Source organism: Solanum lycopersicum, chromosome 1 (genome assembly GCF_036512215.1).
Source record: "Solanum lycopersicum chromosome 1, SLM_r2.1".
Taxonomy (NCBI): Eukaryota; Viridiplantae; Streptophyta; class Magnoliopsida; order Solanales; family Solanaceae; genus Solanum; species Solanum lycopersicum.
This window is the reverse complement of record NC_090800.1, coordinates 85641839-85662218: the sequence shown is the minus strand read 5'-3', so window position 1 is coordinate 85662218 and position 20380 is coordinate 85641839. Positions and strand designations below refer to the sequence as shown.

The 20380-nt window shown below is 28.4% G+C and overlaps 5 protein-coding genes across 5 annotated transcripts; all 5 read left to right on the top strand.

Annotated features, from left to right (window-relative positions):
* Positions 1-3494: 3494 nt before the first annotated feature.
* On the top strand, positions 3495-4483 carry gst (glutathione-S-transferase). The gene is made up of 2 exons (NM_001247293.1): positions 3495-3809; positions 4124-4483. The coding sequence occupies exons 1-2, from the start codon at positions 3495-3497 to the stop codon at positions 4481-4483; spliced, it is 675 nt and encodes a 224-aa protein (NP_001234222.1).
* Positions 4484-4908: 425 nt separating this feature from the next.
* Positions 4909-5952, top strand: LOC138336998 (protein VACUOLELESS GAMETOPHYTES-like). Its single transcript, XM_069288700.1, has 2 exons — positions 4909-5751; positions 5834-5952. The coding sequence occupies exons 1-2, from the start codon at positions 4909-4911 to the stop codon at positions 5894-5896; spliced, it is 906 nt and encodes a 301-aa protein (XP_069144801.1). The 3' UTR covers positions 5897-5952.
* Positions 5953-7142: 1190 nt separating this feature from the next.
* On the top strand, positions 7143-8848 carry LOC101268813 (ferritin-like catalase Nec2). Its single transcript, XM_010317166.4, has 3 exons — positions 7143-7555; positions 7729-7954; positions 8327-8848. Exons 1-3 carry the CDS (start codon positions 7200-7202, stop codon positions 8696-8698), a joined length of 954 nt encoding a protein of 317 aa, XP_010315468.2. The 5' UTR covers positions 7143-7199; the 3' UTR covers positions 8699-8848.
* A 3740-nt stretch (positions 8849-12588) lies between these two features.
* LOC138347275 (ferritin-like catalase Nec2) lies at positions 12589-13134 on the top strand. The gene has a single exon (XM_069295155.1). It carries the CDS (start codon positions 12589-12591, stop codon positions 13132-13134), a length of 546 nt encoding a protein of 181 aa, XP_069151256.1.
* Positions 13135-16833: 3699 nt separating this feature from the next.
* Positions 16834-18916, top strand: LOC101268235 ((+)-neomenthol dehydrogenase-like). The gene is made up of 4 exons (XM_019211453.3): positions 16834-16938; positions 17760-17819; positions 18065-18241; positions 18321-18916. The coding sequence occupies exons 1-4, from the start codon at positions 16834-16836 to the stop codon at positions 18696-18698; spliced, it is 720 nt and encodes a 239-aa protein (XP_019066998.2). The 3' UTR covers positions 18699-18916.
* Positions 18917-20380: the final 1464 nt, after the last annotated feature.

Here is a 20380-nt window from a genome sequence, read left to right as displayed (position 1 = left end):
ACCCAAGTTAGAATCTCCCACTTAGTTAATTTCAGGCCTAGTCTGCATAGGTTTTAAGACTTTAACGTTTCAAGGGGCCCGAGGCCCATCGGGAACTCAAAACAACTAATCTACTTTTGAGCATTGTGCCGAATTTTAGGGCAATTTTCACGTATAGCAAACATAAAATTCATATTTGTATGTTATAGCAAAATATGTATAATTGCGTTCCATATCAAACTTATATATGTTTAATTCGCTATACATATACAATTGAAGCGAATTGTATAAAACGAGAAAGAGAGAAATTATATACAATTTGACTTGTATAAAACGAGAAAGCGAGAAAGACAGAATTGAATTGTATAAAACGAGAAAGAAAGAAATTATATACAATTTGAATTTGTATAAGACGAGAAAGAGAGAAGGCAAAAATAGACTTGTGCAGGTAATATACAATTGAATCAAATTGTATAAAATGAGAAAGAAAGAAATTACATACAATTTGAATTTGTATAAAATGAGAAAGACAAAAGAGACTTGCGCAGAGAAATGTTTGTATTGTATAATTATAAGTGTATAGGACGAAGATATATATATTTGCATGCGTTTATACAATTTTCTCTCACTTTATACAATTAGAAACACAATTTATACAATTTTATTGTATAAATCAAGAGAGGCGAGCGATAGGAATTAGAGAGCGAGATAGGGAGAGTGGCGAGCGAGAATATGAGGGAAAGAGGGACTGACAAACAGTTTGCTATGGAACACAAATAAATCAAAGGATAACTACTATATTTATTTTATATTATTAGTTTGTCATTCTATACAATTATCCCCTAATTTTATTAGAAACACGCTCTGGTAAGTTAGGTTGAAATTAGAAATATTAAAATAAATTCTAATAGATATTATGTTTGAGTCTTAACTTGCTCAAGTTTACTTTGAGCTTAAATAAATTGAGCTAAAATGGGTTTAAAAATGGATTGTGTTTTATCAACTTAATTTGGTTCGCGTAATCTCAATAATTTTAATATATTACTATTTAAGTTTAATAAGCACAACTTGAATTTCAACGATAGAATTTTTTTTAAAAAAAAGTATAAATAGATCGATAAATCCTAAAAGATGTAAAATAAATAGTAATTAATTATAAATTCAATATAGTGATATATATTATACATTGATGAAGATAACGAATCTTAAAATGAGTTTAAATTGAAGATTAAATTAGGTTCAATTGAGGATTCTCTCGGTATGTGTTGAGTTGAGATTGAACCCAATTAGAATTATTTTGAGCTTAATCCTTAAAATTCAGAGCTAGTTACCTATAATTGAGTTCATATTTGACACCTCTAAATATTATGTATCTTATCAAATTTTAGTGTCTTTAAATAGGTTCAGATACATGTATCTCGAATATATTGAGTCAAATCTAGGCGTAATTTGTTCTATATACATTATATCCAAAATGGATTCACATGATCAGGATACAAACCTAATCTCCCTCGCCTTTTTCCATTTAGCTTGTCACTCTCCTCCATCTCGCTCGTCGCTCTCACATATATATGGTATCCTAGATACACGTGTATCACTCCATATACATGTACTGGTGTGATTCAAATGTTTCCGAGATACATACGAATGTTGCTCGTCTCTTTCCCCAATCTCGCTCGCCTCCTTCTCCTGTCTTGCTTGTCTTTCTCCTTATTTTGTGTATCTGGTAGAAAAATACATGTATATATTTAAGTATAAGATACATAATAAACTCTTAATTAGTGGTAAGATAAACAATATTTTAAAAGTATAGACAATAATGATATATATAGTCGTAAAGTATGTCTCTGTAGTTTTTCCAATTTTATTTGTGAAACTTATAATAAATATTGATATTTTGAGCTTAAATTTGTGAAAAATGGTGAGATTTTAGTTAGTTACAAACCATAATACTAACATATTAATTGAAATTGTAATAAAATATATTGTATTGGTATACATGATAATAGTCAAATATATCTATTAGTACACATAATAAGTATATATGCACATATATAATTGGTTGAAATTGTAATGAAATGTATTTTGTTCGTGTACATAATAATAGTCAAATATTGTATTAGCGCACATAATAAGTGTATATACACCTATACAATAGTTTAATAGCTGAATATATTATATTCACGCGTATCATGTATATGATATATCTCTTTAGTTACATCTTCTCAAATAATAAATGTAATTCAACTCAAAACTATGTAATTTTTTAAAAATTACTACTACTTATGATGGATAAATAGAGGGTTGAGTTAGCTAAAGTCATATAATCCCCCCCCCCCCCCCCCCCCGCCCCCGCGCCCCTTTTTTTTTCCCTCTCTCTCTCATTATAACATTTTATATGATCCTTTTTCTTGTGTTGCATAATTCTCTTATTCATTAGAACAAATAGAGGCCCAAAAAGCAATTTGTGCTGTTTCCTTTTCTGCATCAATGGAATCTTTCATTTATATTTTTTCTTTAACGGAAAAGGATTTGATATATTCCTCAATTTTGTCATTTAAAGCTAATATATTCTTTGTTATAAAAGTGACTTGTATATACCTCCACTTATAACTAAATGGCTCACTTATACCTTTTTCCTCTAACGGAAATAAAAAAATAATAATTTTAATCTAACTTTTTATTATTTTTTTAAAAAAAAATGTAATCCCATATGAGTAAATTTAATCCTTGTCAAACATATTTTTTTGTTTCAATGACTAATTTAGAATTATTATTTTGATAATCAAATTTATTTATGTTTCACTAATATTCTCGTAAAACTTATTGTAGATGATCAAATTTTTTTCTTCAAATACAAAAACCAAATTACAATATAGACAAAAAAAATAGTTTAAATTTTTCTCTTTAAACTAAGAAATGAAAAAATAAAAATAAAATAAGAATAAGAAACTCAATTAATCATAATAAAAGAAGTCATAAAATAATTTATGTATGAAAAAAATAAAAATATAACTTGAACTTTGATAGAAGAATCCATATAAGAAGACGTGTTGAGCTTTCTTTCCTTCGCTAACCCCCATAGTTGAATAAGAAAGTTCCGTCTCCAGTTCAGGGGAAGGACAAAGGAAAGATTCAGCGAAGGATAATTTTAATTTTTTAAAAAATTAAAACTAATAAATATAAGTTTAAAACTAATTTTTGTAACTTCCTTTAAATGAAGGATATATGTGAGTCATTTTGTAACGACAGGGGTATATATGAGCTGTTGTATAACGATAAGGACATATATAGGTCACTTTCATAACGAGGGATATCCAAATGACAAAGTTAAGAGGTGTATCAGACCCTTTTTGATTAGTAAATCATCACCCCAAAAAATAGACCTTAGTGATAACGTGTGGTTTTCTAACACATAATAAGATGTGACATAAAGCTAGTGCATGTTAATTCATTATAAAGGGATAAGGTACTTCATATATCATAATTTTGTTGGAGAAATTAAATTATTAAGAATGGAAGATGTGAAACTTTTGGGCACAAAAGAAAGTATATTTACTCAAAGAATAATATGGGCACTTAAGTTGAAAGGCATTTGTTATGAATTTATTGAGCAAGATTTTTCTAGCAGAAGTAGTCCATTGCTTGTGAAACTTAACCCAGTTTACAATAAAGTGCCTGTTATTGTTCATGATGGAAAATCATTAGCTGAATCACTTGTTATTCTTGAGTATATTGAAGAAACATGGCCACTTATTAATCCTTTATTTCCTCTGGATCCTTTTCAAAGAGCTTCTACTCGTTTTTGGGCTCGTTTTGTTGATGGCAAGGTAAAAATATTATCGTATTTTAATTTGCTATAACGAATAATATTCTTATTTTCCATCATTCTAATCTCACTTTTTATGGACGATGTGATCGATGTTAATATTAGTCCACCTAACTTAATTATTGATGCAAATAGTTAGGTTAAATTATTGGATTATGCCAGTAATGTTTTAATGTGGTGCTTACGAATTAATAACTATCGAATGTAGCCTCGAAATATAATGCTTCTATGAGATATTTATTTATGAGTGGGCAAGCTCTTCTATTCTGGTTCACGATTTTTTTCTATTTTTTTTTAAAAAATTGATTGATGCAGTTTTATGAAGCAGCTAAGAAGGCATTTTTCTCCTCTGGAGAAACAAAAGCAGAGGGAGTTGAATCGGTGGTAGAGGGATTACATCTTCTTGAAGGACAAATAATTGGGAAAAAGTTTTTTGGTGGTGAGAAAATAGGGTACCTTGATATAATAACTGGTTGGATTGCTTATTGGTTCCAATATATTGAAGAAATTGGTGAATTTAAAGCAATGGATTCAACAAAATACCCTTGTTTACATGCATGGATCAACAATTTCATTCAACTTCCTATTATTAAACAAAGTCTTCCTACACCTGATGTTGTCAAATCTGTTTTTAGGGGATTCAAAGATGCCGCAGCCTTGGCTGATGCAAATTGAATTAAGAGGTGTTTGATGCAACGCAAATTATTATTTGTATATGATAAGTACATATATTTTGAGTAGCATAAGTGTTCAGTAAGTACAAGTCTTGGAGTTCATAAACGGAATAAATTAAAATATACTTTCTGGTGTCTGTATGTTTTGGTTACATACGTACAAACTCTTCCAAAAAAATAAAATGAAATTGGTTATGTTCCATTGAAAAGATACTCTCTTGTTAGTAAGGCATCTTTAGTAGAGGCATTTTATATGTGTTTTAGGAATATAAACTTAGGTTAAAGCCACTTGATAGCTGCATTTTTCTTGTAACAAGATAGTTGAATATTTCAGCTTCCGTTACCTCCAAGAAAAAGCACACAACATAAAAAAAACAAACATTTGCCGCTCAAAGAGTCTTTAATGTGGAAGAAATAGGTATTTTTATGATGGGAAAAACAGAGGAGAATAATGCATTCGAACATTTTAGTCATGGACATCAATTTGTTTACATCAATAAGCAAAGTAATGCAATTTGCTTTGGATGTAGACTCAATATATTGCCTGGTAAATTCTACTACAAATGTGAAAGTACGTGTTCGTTTTTCCTTCATCAAGAGTGCTTCAATATGCCCAAAAGCTTGCAGCATCCAGTGGATCCAATCCATCGTCTTACTCTACTAACGACAATACCTTCTTCATCAAAATGCAACGCGTGTAGAAAAGAAATCTTGGGATTTTCTTACGCGTGTGCCAACTGCTCTACTTATTATCACACACTATGTTTATTAGCATTACCTCTTTCGATTGAAATGTCATCTCATTGCCATAAACTGGACTTGGAATTCTGTCCTCCTTATGATTTCGAATGTGACTTGTGCAAAAAGCCTAGTTATAAAGGGTGGCTTTACCATTGCAGCTCTTGTGAATTTGATGCACATATTTCATGTGCTATTACACATACTGATGAAAGAAAAACAGAGAAATGTGATGAGTTGATGGAATTACTGTCGATATACATGAAGGGAACGGAGGAAACCAGCGTTAGTCAAGATCAACTTCATCAATATCAAGCTCAACAAACCCCGAGTTATCAATTCAGTGATCAATGCTTTTCCATTGATCTTACAAAGTCTCAGCAACTAAACGATGAACAAACCAGATCAATGGACACTAAGGAGAAATCGAATGTGGCTTATGTTACACTGGCAAATGAGATAGGTTCTGAAGTTTGGATGGGATTAGGCAGGGAAATGGAGAAGGCTTATCACACAAATGACTCTAACAAAGTAAGAATTATTCATTTACGATTAACAAATTTGTCTAAGATTCGCAAATAATGTTAAAATCATTTCCATTACATATTTTCAGGAACGTTCGAGGAGTTCATGTTGTCCAGACATACTTCAAACTCTGTTTTGTCTAAAGAAGTGAAAATACAGGATGTAAACTATTATTCTTAATATAAATGTTTCTATTTGATGAACTAATTTTATCAGTCTAAAGGGATGAAAATTAGTTTAGTCTCTTACACTCGATCACGTTATCTCAGACTTTTCAGATAAAACACAAGAATTGCTAACGATACAATTAAGTTAACGATAATCAATGGACAATTACGTGAATATATTCAAAATAACTTTCTGGAGTTTGTTGCAGCAGGCCTTTTGTGGTCACTTTGATTTTTCATCAATTGCAGTCTTAATAACGAGTCCAATAGAAGTATATAAATCATGGGATGATTTGGGCATTAAAATTGAAACTGGAAATGGATCCTATTGACAAGATAGTTAATTCCATTGCTAATTCATGACAGAAAGAATGGAGTCTATTATCATTCTTCGATACGACACGACAAATTTAATTTTAGATCACTAATTTTATTGAGCATGTGATAAAGATTTTTCCTTGTAGCTATAGCTATGGGCCATGAAAATAGCTGCAAATTACAAGGCAATAGACTCAACAAAGTATCCACATATAATATAAGATTAGATAATAATGGAGTTTTAAGAAAATAAAAAAAATTATTGAATTTTATGATTATATGAAAATGTATTAAGATATCTTTTTAATTTTATCCTCTTTAACTTTTAAAAAATTATATTAACACTGAAAAAATAAAATTTATAAAATCTCATATAATAAGAAAAAACCCACTTACCTTTTTAATGGACTAAAAAAGAGATTAAAAAATATAAAATCAAAACACAAAGAGTATATTACTAATTCAACATCTAGGATATATGCATTGGTGGCAATGTGTTGGCGGTAATTAATGAACCCATATCATTATCCTAATATTGCTACATGGATAATATTCACAGATTAATAGTGAAATTATGATTGTCTTAATATTGGTTCCATGAATATGTAACGTATTTGTATCTTCATATATATACAATATAAGAAAATAAATAAAAACCTTTCTTGTTTTCCTAAAATATCATTTTTCATTTAAAGAAAAAGTATTTTCCTTTCCAACAAATACATGAACCTCACAATCCACATCAAAACAGGTTTGAAAAAATATTAATATCTCAATTTATTGAATTTATGAATTTCACATTTTTAGGAATCGTTTAGGAGAGGAGAGATGAATGTGGACCTTGTTCTTGGTGTTTTCCGAATAAGCTTCTAACTAATATTACTAGTATATATATTGAACCAAATAGCACAAATTTACAACAAGTAAAAAAAAAAAAACTTCTTTTCTTATTCTACATTAAGCTTAATTATGTCTTTTAAATTACTCTTTATCCATTTCTTAGTCACATACATGGTCCTTAGTGAAATTTTATTCATGTCATTTTCATTTTCATATGCAATAAATACCAATTGTCCATCAGGGTACCCAAAGAAGGGAGTGGGAGTGGAGAAAGATGATATAGACAAAATGCAATTTGCAGTGAACTTGGAGTTTTTGGAAGCAGAGTACTTTTTATGGGCTTCTTATGGATTTGGGCTTGATGTAGTTGCACCAAATTTGCCTATGTCTGGGCCACCTCCTATTGGTGCTAGAAAAGCAAATCTTGATCAACTTACAAACAATATTATTATGGAATTTGCCAATCAAGAAGTTGGTCATCTAAGGTAAAAAATTGAAATTTGGAATCATGAAGAATTTGGAGTATTGACGTCGCATATCCAAATTTCAAATCACGATATCAAATTGCATGTTCAAATGAAAGCTAAGTTTTATGTACCATGATGCGAAGTATTTATATATAATTAGGTTGTGTAATGTGTGTTTGATTGATTTGCAGGTCACTTAACTCAACAGTTGGTGTTTTTCCAAGACCTTTGTTAGATCTTAGTGCCAAACATTTTGCAAAGATATTTGACGATGCTTTTGGGCACAAATTAGTACCTCCATTTGATCCATACAGAGACAGTTTGAGCTACATGTTATCTTGCTATGTGATTCCATATGTTGGATTGGTTGGTTATGTTGGTACAAATCCCAATATCAATGGCTACGAAACTAAAAGGGTAAGTAAATATATGTATGTATTAATCCTCAACTCCCCCTCCCAACATGATTTAAGAAGAATGATTTTAGAGGCAGATGATCTTAAACTTTTGATGTCTCGTGGACAAAATTTTAAACTTTTTAACACAAAAGGTTTGGCCATAAGAAAAAAATGCATACTAATAGAAAGACAACCTTCCTTATTTTTTCTTTGTTTTCTTAATCGAAAATAGCATGATATGAACTAAACCAATAGATACAAGAACGTATTTTACACCCTCAAAAGCCAAAATTCAAACAAATATGACTCTAAAGTTTAGATGAAAAATGACACATACATTGAAAAAGTATAACCTTTTTCATTGCAAATAATATATTTTTTTCTTTCGTAGCTTTTGGCTGGATTATTAGGTGTTGAATCAGGACAAGACGCAGTTATCAGGATGTACCTCTACGAGAGAGCAGCGGAACTAGTTTCCCCTTATCACTACACGGTGGCTGATTTCACATCTCGTATATCAGGACTAAGAAACAAATTAGGTAATTGCGGGATCAAAGATGAAGGCGTATACGTTCAGTCACCACTTGGAGCAGAGAATCGGACTAGAAGTAATGTATTATCAGCTAATTTTGGTTCACTTTCTTACAAAAGAACTCCAGCTGAGATTCTACGGATCGTATATGGTTCTGGAGATGAACATGTACCTGGTGGATTTTATCCTAACGGTGCCAATGGAAAAATTGCTAAGGAATTTCTAAAATAGCCATGAAAATTTAAGTTTATCATTATATATATTTGTAATAAGTTTTTATGAAATAAATAAACATGTAGTATGGTGTTAATATTGAAAGAATTTTCCAATAATTGCTTACATAAAGATTCAGTAAATGAAGTAAAATATTGTTCTATTTAATTTCTTTAACGTGTTGTTTAAAATTTTATATAAATCTTTAATGGTGTTTCTTATTTTTTTCTCATATCTAATCTCTTTGATAATATCACTAAGCAATCAAGAGTTCTCGGCCCCAAAAAACAACAAATATTATATCATATATTGGAAAGAAAAAAACAAATGCTGTGCATGCAACTATATCTTATGCTGAAGAAAACAAGTAATTAAAGGTGTCAACTAATTCACTATATTATAAGTTTTATAACTATATAAAACGATGTTATGTGAATGTTTTATCCACTTATTTCATTATAATTGTATATGAAAAAGTTATAAACGTGTGGCTGCATAGTTATGTGTATGCAATTTGTAGTTTTTATTTTATTTTTAAATTGAGAGTTGGAAATGTCGGAAATGGAAGCTCACAAACAAATTAAAAAAATTTAGGCATCCAACTAACTAAATTAGTCCCTTATGTTTGTATTTTATAAATCGTCATTTAAAGAATTATAATTTACATACATAATTTTGATAATAGTTAGCATGCTCATATAGATTTAATTGAACACATAATTATTTGGATTTAAGAACAATAATTATTAAATGTAATAACTATATAAAAATGAAATTGAACAATAAATATAGTTTAAATAAAAAATTCAAAATTGTTTTATGATTATTTCAATCAAATAATATTTTGATAATGAAACTAATTGAAAATTAATAGAACTTTTTACCATGATTTTGTGACTTGTGGATATTTTATTCAATAAAAATGGAAATAAAATTTAGCCAAAACAACAAATAAGGAAAAAGAAAAAAAAATCATCCAATCTCTCTATTAAAATAACGGAATAAATATATTTTCTAATTTGAACTTGTTTCCATGATATACCCTTTCGATCGAGAGTCATTGAAAATGTCTTTGCTAATTGAGAATATGTTTCTAACTTTTCATTTGCTTGAGATCATATCATATATTTTAATAAAATTAGTGATTTAAAATGAAAGTATAATTATTCTTTTCTTATAATCATTATTTTTATGATAATATTAATATAATATTATTATTTATAACAATATTGTGGATTATTTATAGCAATTTTGTTTACCAAGATTTTAGTTTATTTTTTAAAAAGATTTCCTTAAATGTTAATGTAAAAATATTGTTTATAACTATTAAAATTTAAATAGTTTAACTTAAATTCAAAAATGTTCCACTATTAAAAACTTTTGGCTTTGCTCTAGGCTCACTCTTGAAATAGCCAAAATTTGCATTTTTTAGATAGCTATTAAAGAAAATAATTGAATATTGATTATATTGTAAAATATTATTTAAAATTATATTGACATAAGAATAAAAGTTAAAAGGTATTTTTATCGGGAAATTTTTTTAAATGTCAATATTTTCACATTTAATAGGACTCATTGTCAACATTTTTAATATTTAGTCAACAAAAGAAACAATTGTTAAAACAGAAACGAGAAATTAAGGGGAGAGAAAAATATTAAAAAGAAATAATTGTTTAAGAGTCTTATTAGTTACAAAAATTCAAAAACAAAGAATGAATTGACAATTTATCAGAATACAACAACTTCCATCTCTTTCTTCTTCTTTCACAATGTTCTAAAAAACACGCCTATCATCATTATTCTAAAAATTCAATATTCAATTTTCTTAATTTTTTTTGTTTCTAAACACGTTTATTACAATACATTATCATATTTGAAGCAGTTTATTATACTAAGACATCATTTTAACGTTATGAAATTATAATTTATCTTTAAAATTGTCTGAAATTTTATGAAATTATTTGGCTATCATGTTAAGGTTATGAAATTTATGTATCTCATTTTAAGAAATTTTCCAATATTCAAAATACAATACTCATGTATTCATGGTATAGATATTAATCCATCTTAGATATGCATTTTATTTTGCTTATTTCCAATATCACTTTGTATACCAAATAGTTTGTATTTAGATTTGATTTTGTATTCGTCTTAATGTATACCATAAAGTTTGTATTTAGATTTGATTTCGTATTCGTCCTAATGTATAACATAAAGTTTTGTATTTATATTTTGATTTCGTATTCATTCTCAACTATAAATAGCTAAAATACTGTTTATTTATGTAATCATTCTAATTGTATCAGTCAAATAATTTTATATTTTATTTTGCTCATTATATGTTTATACCAACTAGTTTATCTTTAATTTCGTATTCATTCACAATTTTAAATAATCAAAATACAGGTTTGTATTAAGATTATCACTTTGTAAAAACAAATTTGACTACAAACTATAGAACATTCAAAATACTTTTGCGAAACAACTCAATACCTAAATGCTAATGTAAATTCTACTAAATTTGAAATATATAAAAAAAAAAAGGTCGACAAAAACTATTTTAAATACTAAAAATTTGAAATACATAAATATTTGATTAGTATGTTAACAAATTCACATAAAAATTGAAAAAAATGACGCAAAATTCTCAATACATACAATCCAAAAATTCAACATAATGTGTGATTTTGAAAACAAAATCTCGCAAATAAATGATGAATTCAAAAATACCTTTATCAATTGAGAGATTTTTTGATTAATTGATACATCTGAACAAATTGTTACGAACTTGAATAATTAGTTCTTCAGAGAGAATAATGGTGAAATTTTGATGAAAGAAAAAAAAAAGAAGAGAAAAGTGAATGATGGGGATGGTGAAAACTGAAAAATTGATGAAAGAGAATTTTTTTTTTGATAAGTAAGAAATGAAAAATAAATTTAATGGTATGAAAGCATATGAAAAAGTATAAATGGGTAATGGATGAATAATTTGATTCAAAGACTCTTTTGAGAATCAAAATTTGAATGCAGATCACTTTCTAAAATATTGACATTTTGACTATTTTCAATAGTTATTTTAAAATATAAATATTTTACTAATTAAATTAGAAATTATGCCTAATTTGTTAATTTTTTAAATATTAAATTGTAATTTTAGGTAGAATTAGATTTAATACGATTTAGTTTTAAACGTTAGTTACGTTAAAAAGAAAAATGTCACCTAAGAGAAAAGAGGAGTAAGAAAAATAAAGTGGAGAACAATTCATATAAAATAGAAGTTTCAAATTTTATTTCATGATAAGTCTAATCAAATAACATTACTAGGAAACGAAAACTAGGTGATTGGACATTGGTAGAAACTAAAAACTACCTAGAATAAAAGACAATAAAATATATAATTAACTCGAAATAAATATATAATCAATAAGATATTGATCCAACACTTGTTTTCTTTAGTGAATATTCTAAATTCTTCCTTCTTGAGTTGTCTCCTTTAGGTGGACACATATATTAATGTATTGATTGCGTCCTTCAACACCCCTTTAGATACTGAATATAGCAAAATAAGTAAAAAAAATTTTATTTTCCTAAAAAGAAATTTAAGTTCCTTCCTGCCAAACACATGAATCTCACAAGCCACATCAAATGGGGTTGGAAAATATTAATAGCACAATTTATTGAGTATTTGAACTTTCACATTTTTAGCGAGATTTAGGAGCGAAGAGAAGAATGAGGACCTTGTTCTTGGTGTTTCCCGAATAAGCTTCCAACTAATATTACTTGTATATATATTGAACCAAAAAGCACACATTTACAACATCTTGGAAAAAAATTAATTCTTTTCTTATTCTACATTAAGCTTAATTATGTCTTTTAAATTACTGTTTATCCATTTTTTAGTCACATACATGGTCCTTAATGAAATTTTCTTGATGTCATTTTCATATACAACAAATACTAATTGTCCATCAGGGTACCCAGAGAAGGGAGTGGGAGTGGAGAAAGAAGATATAGACAAAATGCAATTTGCAGTGAACTTAGAGTTTTTAGAAGCAGAGTACTTTTCTTCTTATGGATTTGGGCTTGACGTAGTTGCACCAAATTTGCCTATGTCTGGGCCACCTCCTATTGGTGCTAGAAAAGCAAATCTTGATCAACTTACCACTAACATTATTATGGAGTTTGCTAATCAAGAAGTTGGTCATCTAAGAAATAAACTAGGTAAATGCGGGATCAAAGATGAAGGTATATATATTCAACCACCACTCGGAGCAGAGAATCGGACTAGTAGTAACATATTATCAGCTGATTTTGGTTCACTTTCCTACAAAAGAACTCCAGCTGAGATTCTAAGGATCGTATATGGTTCTGGAGATGAACATGTGCCCGGTGGATTTTATCCCAAGGGTGCAAACGGAAAAATTGCTAAGGAATTTCTGAAAATAATTAAATGATCATTATCTATATTTGTAATAATTTTTTATGAAATAAAATAAACATGTAGTATGGTGTTAATATTGAAAGAATTTTCCAATAATTGCTTACATAAAGATTCAGTAAATGAAGTAAAATATTGTTCTATTTAATTTCCTTAACGTGTTGTTTAAAATTTTATATAAATCTTTAATGGTGTTCCTTGAAAAAAAAAATTCTCATTCCAAATCTCTTTGATAATTTCACTAAGCAGTCGAGTTTTCGGCCCCAATAGATTTAAGGACAACATCAAATATTATACATCATATTGTAAAGAAAAAATAAATGTTGTGCATGCAACAATGTTGTATGCTGAAGAAAATAAGCAATAAAGGTGTCCACTAATTTTATAACTATATATATAAAACGATGTTATGTAGTATATTTATCCACTAATTTCTTTCTAAAAAAGTTATAAACGTGTGGCTGCATAGTTGTGTTTATAATTTCTATTCTTTTTATTTTTTAAATTGAAAATGGGAGATGTGGAGAATCAAAGCTCACCAACAAATTGAGAATTTAAAATTCCTTATATTTCTATTTTATAAATCACCATTAAAAGAATTTTAATTAAGATACACAATTTTTATAATAGTTAGCATGCTTATATATTTAATTGAACACATAATTATTTGGATTCAAGAACAATAATTATTAAATATAATAACTATAAAAAAATGAAAGTGAAAGACATTTTTGTAAGTAGTGATGTAGACATAAAAAAAAGACATTTTTGTTGGCTTGTTTACCATTTATTCAATAAAATTAAAAACAAGAACAGTGTAAACATAAAAATAATAGTAATACATTTTTAGTGGTTTTTTAACCATTTATTCAATAGAATTAAAATTTAGACAGAAGGATATAAATCAAACAAAACAACGTAGCGGAACTGAGTAAGAAAAGAAATTTAAAATTGTCTTTGCATTTACATTTAATTTTTTTTAAAGATAAATCTCATTTATGAAATTAAACTATTAACCAAACGAATAATGTTTTAAACGATTAAAAAAAAACTGACATCTAAATAATTAAAGAATGAAAAAAATAATGAGCAACTATGACGAATTTTGCATAGATTACACTAATTATCATCATCAAATCGTACTATATTTCCTTTTGTATGAATCGACCATGGAGAGGTTCGGGAGCCCTCTATATTTCCTTTTGTATGAATCGACCATGGAGAGGTTCGGGAGCCCTCTATTTTATGTCATGATATTATCACCATAAAATCTTTCCAGAAACAATCCTCAAACTGAACTTCCTCAATATAAAGTTGTTACACTTAAATTCTGTATGGAGGAAATACACTAGGAATCTCACTCCGATTTGTCGTTCGATACAAAATCAAAATCATTTCATAAAGTTAATCAAAATCGTTCGATAAATACTTTGATCATTTCGGAAGTAATTTGTATTGTCTGAACATTTCTCCTAATCACAAAGTTTTAATTCATTGGAGCCATAACCTTTTCCATTTTTTTCTTGTTTATACAAAACTTGCTCTTATTTATTAATTATGCATTTATTAATTATGTTTGTACACAAGTTGCTATTATTTATTATTTTATTTTTTCTTTAGTAATTGTTGTTTTTAATGTAGTATTAATATAATATTATTATTTATAATCATATTGAGGATTATTTATAGCAATTTAGTTTAACAAGATGTTAGCCTATTTTTAATAGATTATCTTAGATGTTAATTTTAAAAAAATTATTTATAAGTATAAAAATTGAATAGTTTAATTTAAAATTCTAAAATATTTCACTATTACAAACTTTTAGCTTCACATTTAAAATATCAAAATTAACATTTTCTAGATAACTATTAAAGAAAATAACTCAACTTATGATTGCATTGTAAAATATCTTTTTAATTATATTGACATAAGAATAGTTGCAAGTTAAAAAATATTTTTTCATATATAAATTTTAATTTTATGTAGAATTAGATTTAAAAAGAGAAAAGTGTTCGAGAAAGTGAATAACAGTTCATACAAAAATAAAAATTCAAATTTTATTTCATAATAAGTCGAATCAAACGATTCCATTCCTACAAAACGAAGCTAGTTATTAATTGGAAATTGATAGAAACTAACAAGTACGATAGAAACAAATATGTGATCAATGAGATATTGATCCCACACTTGGTTTTCATTAGTGAATATTCTTAATTCCTCCTTCTTGCAACGAAAGTTAGGATGAAATCCAGCGCGCGGCGGCGGGCAAGGGTGAATCGATGAAGGAGTGAGCATGAATGAGGATGAAAGTTAGGAGGACGAACAAATGGCCATGGATGAGGACGAATACATATTGGATATAACCTATTGAGTTGTCTACTAGTACCATTTGCAAAATTTAAGTTGATCATAAATAAGAAAATGTATATCACAAAAATAACAATGCTATTTATATTGGCCATCATCATCATCTTTAGTAAGTAAACAAATTTTTTGAGATGAAATGTGAAGGTTTGTGTAGTGGGTAATTATAAGTGTAAGAGAGTTTTTAAGTTTATCAACTATTTGATTTTCTTTGTGAAGTTTGTGTACAAATAGAATTCTTATAATAAGTGTAATAATCAATAACATCATCATATATTATTATTATAAGTGAGAAGCTCTATAGTGAAAAGTTGAATTACTTAAAATTTAATTTATTATATAATTAAATATAAATATTTTAATTACACAATGATATGTATGTATCATATCCTTCTATTTAATTTTCTTAAGTATTTAAAGTTAGGGAGAAAGTTTTAATTTATCCAATCAATGACACATTCAATTAGTAAAACAAAGGATGAGATTTTCTTTAAGTCTTTCTATTACTCCTATTTATTCATGCATCACTTAATTACTGAAGTTGAAAGGTTTTTTTTAGCTTTAAATTTTGAAGGCACTACTTAACTTACATTAATTACAATGAATATGGTAAATGAAAAGATGACTCTTTTGAACTTTCATATGTTACTTTATCCTTTCTAATTAACTTGAATTATTTTCATCTTCCACATACTATTAAAATGTAGAGATATTTAAGACATGGAGAAAGAAAATAACAACACAAATCAAGAGCATTCAAAAGTATAAGAATTCATATTCCAACTCTTTTTTCGAAAATTTTTTGGTCTTCTCTATTGCATGAAACTATATGATGGTACAATATGGTTCTAATACATTTGGAAGTGCTATTTTGACATTTCGATGAATGTATTATTGAAAGAGTAAGTCACAATTTAGCTAACAATTTTTCCTTGTCACCTTCCGTTTTAGTTTTGTTAATTATATTATTCTTTCTTCTATATTCAATGATTTTTTGTTATATTTAAATAATATGTCGGTATATTAATAGAAAAAAAAAGTAAGGTGGACTACAATTTTGATATATGTTGTTCATAATATTTTTTTATATTTCTTTGATTTTCTGTCATAGTATAAAATTAATTTCATTGTGTATGTTCTTTTTGGCTATATATGTTACAATCCTAATGCATAAATTTTAATTCTGATATGGTGTCTTCTCTTCAATCTTTTGGTGTTATATTACACCGTGTGATAAGTTCTCATTGTATTTGTGTTGACACCCAATTTTGACCCGCGGCGATATAAATCAATTTTCGAACATCTTAAATTTCCAAACAAGTTAAATAAGAAAATGTATATCGAGAAAATATGTGGTATCCTGTCTTGTTCACGAATAGTGAAGCACTTCCTGGGTTGAGATCACAGGTCCACGAGAAGTGGAGTATGTTCTGGTGCTCCAAATTGCCTGTAAAGGTCAAAAAATTTCACAAACTTGACTGTATTAGGTGTACAATTACAAGGACAAATGTTGCTGAACCACGAAAGAGATATTTCATTTTTTTGTTGTAAGTCATTCTTGTTTATCTCATGAATGCATATGTAACCTTTAAATTGAGGAATAGGAGATGTATTTGTTATCCCTGAATAAAAGCTGATACTTTCTCTCAGCAGCACCGCCTATTGAACTGTATTCATTTGAAACAATTTGATTTTGGCACAAAACGAAAAATTCATGTCAAAATTTTTGAAAAACATTTTCTTAAAAGAATCCGTAAAACTCCCCTACCGGAGGTACAGGTGTCATTTCAACATTCAAACACACCTCAAGTCCTCTCCTTTTCATCGCATCATACTCATCTCCCATAATATTTATCTTAAAATTATATGCAAATACTTCTGATGTAATATTCTTTTTTTGCTAGATACCGAACAAAAAATATAAAACATTGCCACTAAGACTTGTGCGGTGGTCCTATGAACTTATGGCTGTCATTTGTCTCAATTAACAACCACTTGTGTTTCTTGACAATTATTTTCTTAATTATTCAATAATAGTGACGCCTTCTTTTTTCTTTTTTTCCTGCATAGAAAATGTTTTTAAAATTATTTGACCACTCGAATATGAAAAAAACCGAAAAAGGTTTCTTTAATCAAGCTTTATGCATTAATCAAAATTAATCTCAATTTTCTTTATAACTTTGTGTTTTGCTTAATAGATTCATGAATTTGCTCAACCGTACTACGTGATGCAAATATAACAAATCATTACTAATTTCTAAATAACATATAAACAGGTGAATAATGCGGCAATTCGTGGAGTGCTTTTTAATAAAGATTTCATTATAAACCCACAAGTAAGTCACTATATATCACATGGATTTCTCTTTTTTTTTTTTCGCCCTACGAGCCCCTAATTTTTTATTCTCTTACATATAACTCAAACTCGCGCCCTCTTGTCATCGCGTCCATTCTTTCGTTCGTTTATATTATCAATTTTTCAAGCTTTCACTTTCTTCAAAAAAAAAAATCAATTTTATGGTTGTGTAAATTTTTTTGAGTACATTTGAAATGAAATAATGTTGTATTGGTCATGTTGTAGCAAAATTTATTCATTGAGAAGATGAAAGTAGCCACTCAAACTATTGATATAGGTGAAGAATGCATAAAAACAAATTACTATGGTGCAAAATGGATGATACAAGAATTACTACCTCTACTTCAATTATCTGATTCACCACGTATTGTCAATGTTTCCTCCTCTACTGGAAAGCTCCAAGTACGTAAATATTTTATCTAATCCTTATATTATGAATATCTATTTTTAGTCTAGTAACTGACACGATGTTTTGTTTTAGCATGTACGCAATGAATGGGCTATAGGAGTCTTGAATGATTGTGACAATCTAACAGAAGACAATGTGGATGAGGTTTTGAATGTTTTTCTCAAAGATTTCAAAGAGGATTTGTTAGAAAGCAAAAATTGGCCTCTAACAATATCTGCTTATACACTATCAAAAGCAGCATTAAATGGTTACACAAGAATATTGGCTAAAAAATACCCAAATTTTCTCATAAATTGTGTTTGTCCAGGTTATGTAAAAACTGATTTATGTTACAATTGTGGCATATTGACTGTTGAAGAGGGTGCTCAAAGTCCTGTTTGGCTTGCTCTTTTACCTCAAGGAGGCCCGTCAGGAAACTTCTACAATAGGAAAAAGCTCTCACCTTTCTAATGAAATTAAGAAATCTTGCGATATAGATCACAGCTATGTTGCTCGAATTTTTCAATAAAATGTTATTATATTTGTGTTGGATTTTCGGTAAACATATAATACATAGTTTGCAGAGGATTCGACCATATTATAGTAGGTTCATGGACAAAGTTCCTATTATAAGGTATAAATTGTGAATTGTAATACATAAGTTAATAATTATTGGATTATCGTCTAAGACATATGGCTTGATTTTGCGAATGTTTGATTTATTGTATTTTTAAAAAAAAATGGATATATAATGCAATACCGTAAGCCCCTTTCTTATTATAGGTGTGAGTGTAGCACAATCGCTTATTCATAAAATTCTACATCATTTTATGAAATTTCATGTCATTTTGAATGCCACATAAAAAATTAAATATTACCTAAATTTCAATTTCAAAAATAATATCCGAAAACCTAAATTTTAAAAGTGTATAAATCGACTAAGATTTATAAAGAAGAATTTGAATTACAAAAATTAAAGAAACTAAAATAGTTTGGGATAAAGAGATTTGGTTGGGTGGGTTGAGGGGTGGGGGCGTGAGTGAAGAAGAAGAAGGGGGTGGTGTAGGGTGGTGTGGTGCGGGGCTGTAGGAAGAAGTAGAGGGTGGGGGGCTGAAGGAAGAAAAAAAGGTGTGGGCGAGGGAGGGGCGAGAACTTTTCATGAGATGGAAAGACTAGTTTTGTAAATAAATAAAATTGAAAAGGAAATCTAATTTATGGTAGCGTCACGTATGCAAGCATAAGGTATTCAGTAATATTATTGCTACATAAGCTAAGTTAATGGTTAGATGTGTTTAAGATATTATGTTTTAGTAAGTTTAAGGATTCAGTTGATGAAATAGTGAGTATAAGAGTTCAACTGACAAATGGAACCAAGTACAAAAACCTCTCTAACCATTCCACCAATACAAAAAATAGAAAAGCTGATCCCGATAAAGTTAATTAATGACTTCTTTTAATGAAATGAAATAGTATTTGAAACAATTTGATTTGGACTTGAAGGTGATTGGAGTTTCGCTCGTTTAGAAAAAAAGATGTGTTTGGTATAGAAAAGATTTCAACTTTCTCAGGTTTAGTTTAGTCAAAATTTTTGGAGAATATTTTTTAAGTTTCTTAAAGTAGAGAAATACGACTTCTATAGTAGAAGTAGAGAAAAATTTCTCAAGCATCATTTCATATTAACTGTATTTTCTAACACATCTCATGTTCATTTCTATTTTCACCACACCACATTCTATCTTCGATAATGTTATTTGAAATTATACACAATATTGTAAATATATCTATGTAAATGTCCACAAATTCAGCTATAATTAACCGTAACTCCTGCTACCTCCTTAATTTTACAATAAAAATAATTTTAAGATAATATTTTTTCAATAGATATCAAACATAACAAAAAAAAAAAGAAGACTTGTACGGTCGAAGAACTCATGGCTGGCATTAGGCCCAATAAATAGACTTGTATGGGCCAAGAACTTATGGCTGGCATTGGGCCTGATTTTCCATGATGGTGCAGAAAGTGGACTGGGCTCTAAGTTCAATAATAGTGGTTCAGTGTCAAATTAGTACACTATGTTTCGAGAAACAATTTTGCGTGAGTCCTGAAGCGAGCATATAAAAAATATTCTGAGACATAAATTAACGACATAGAT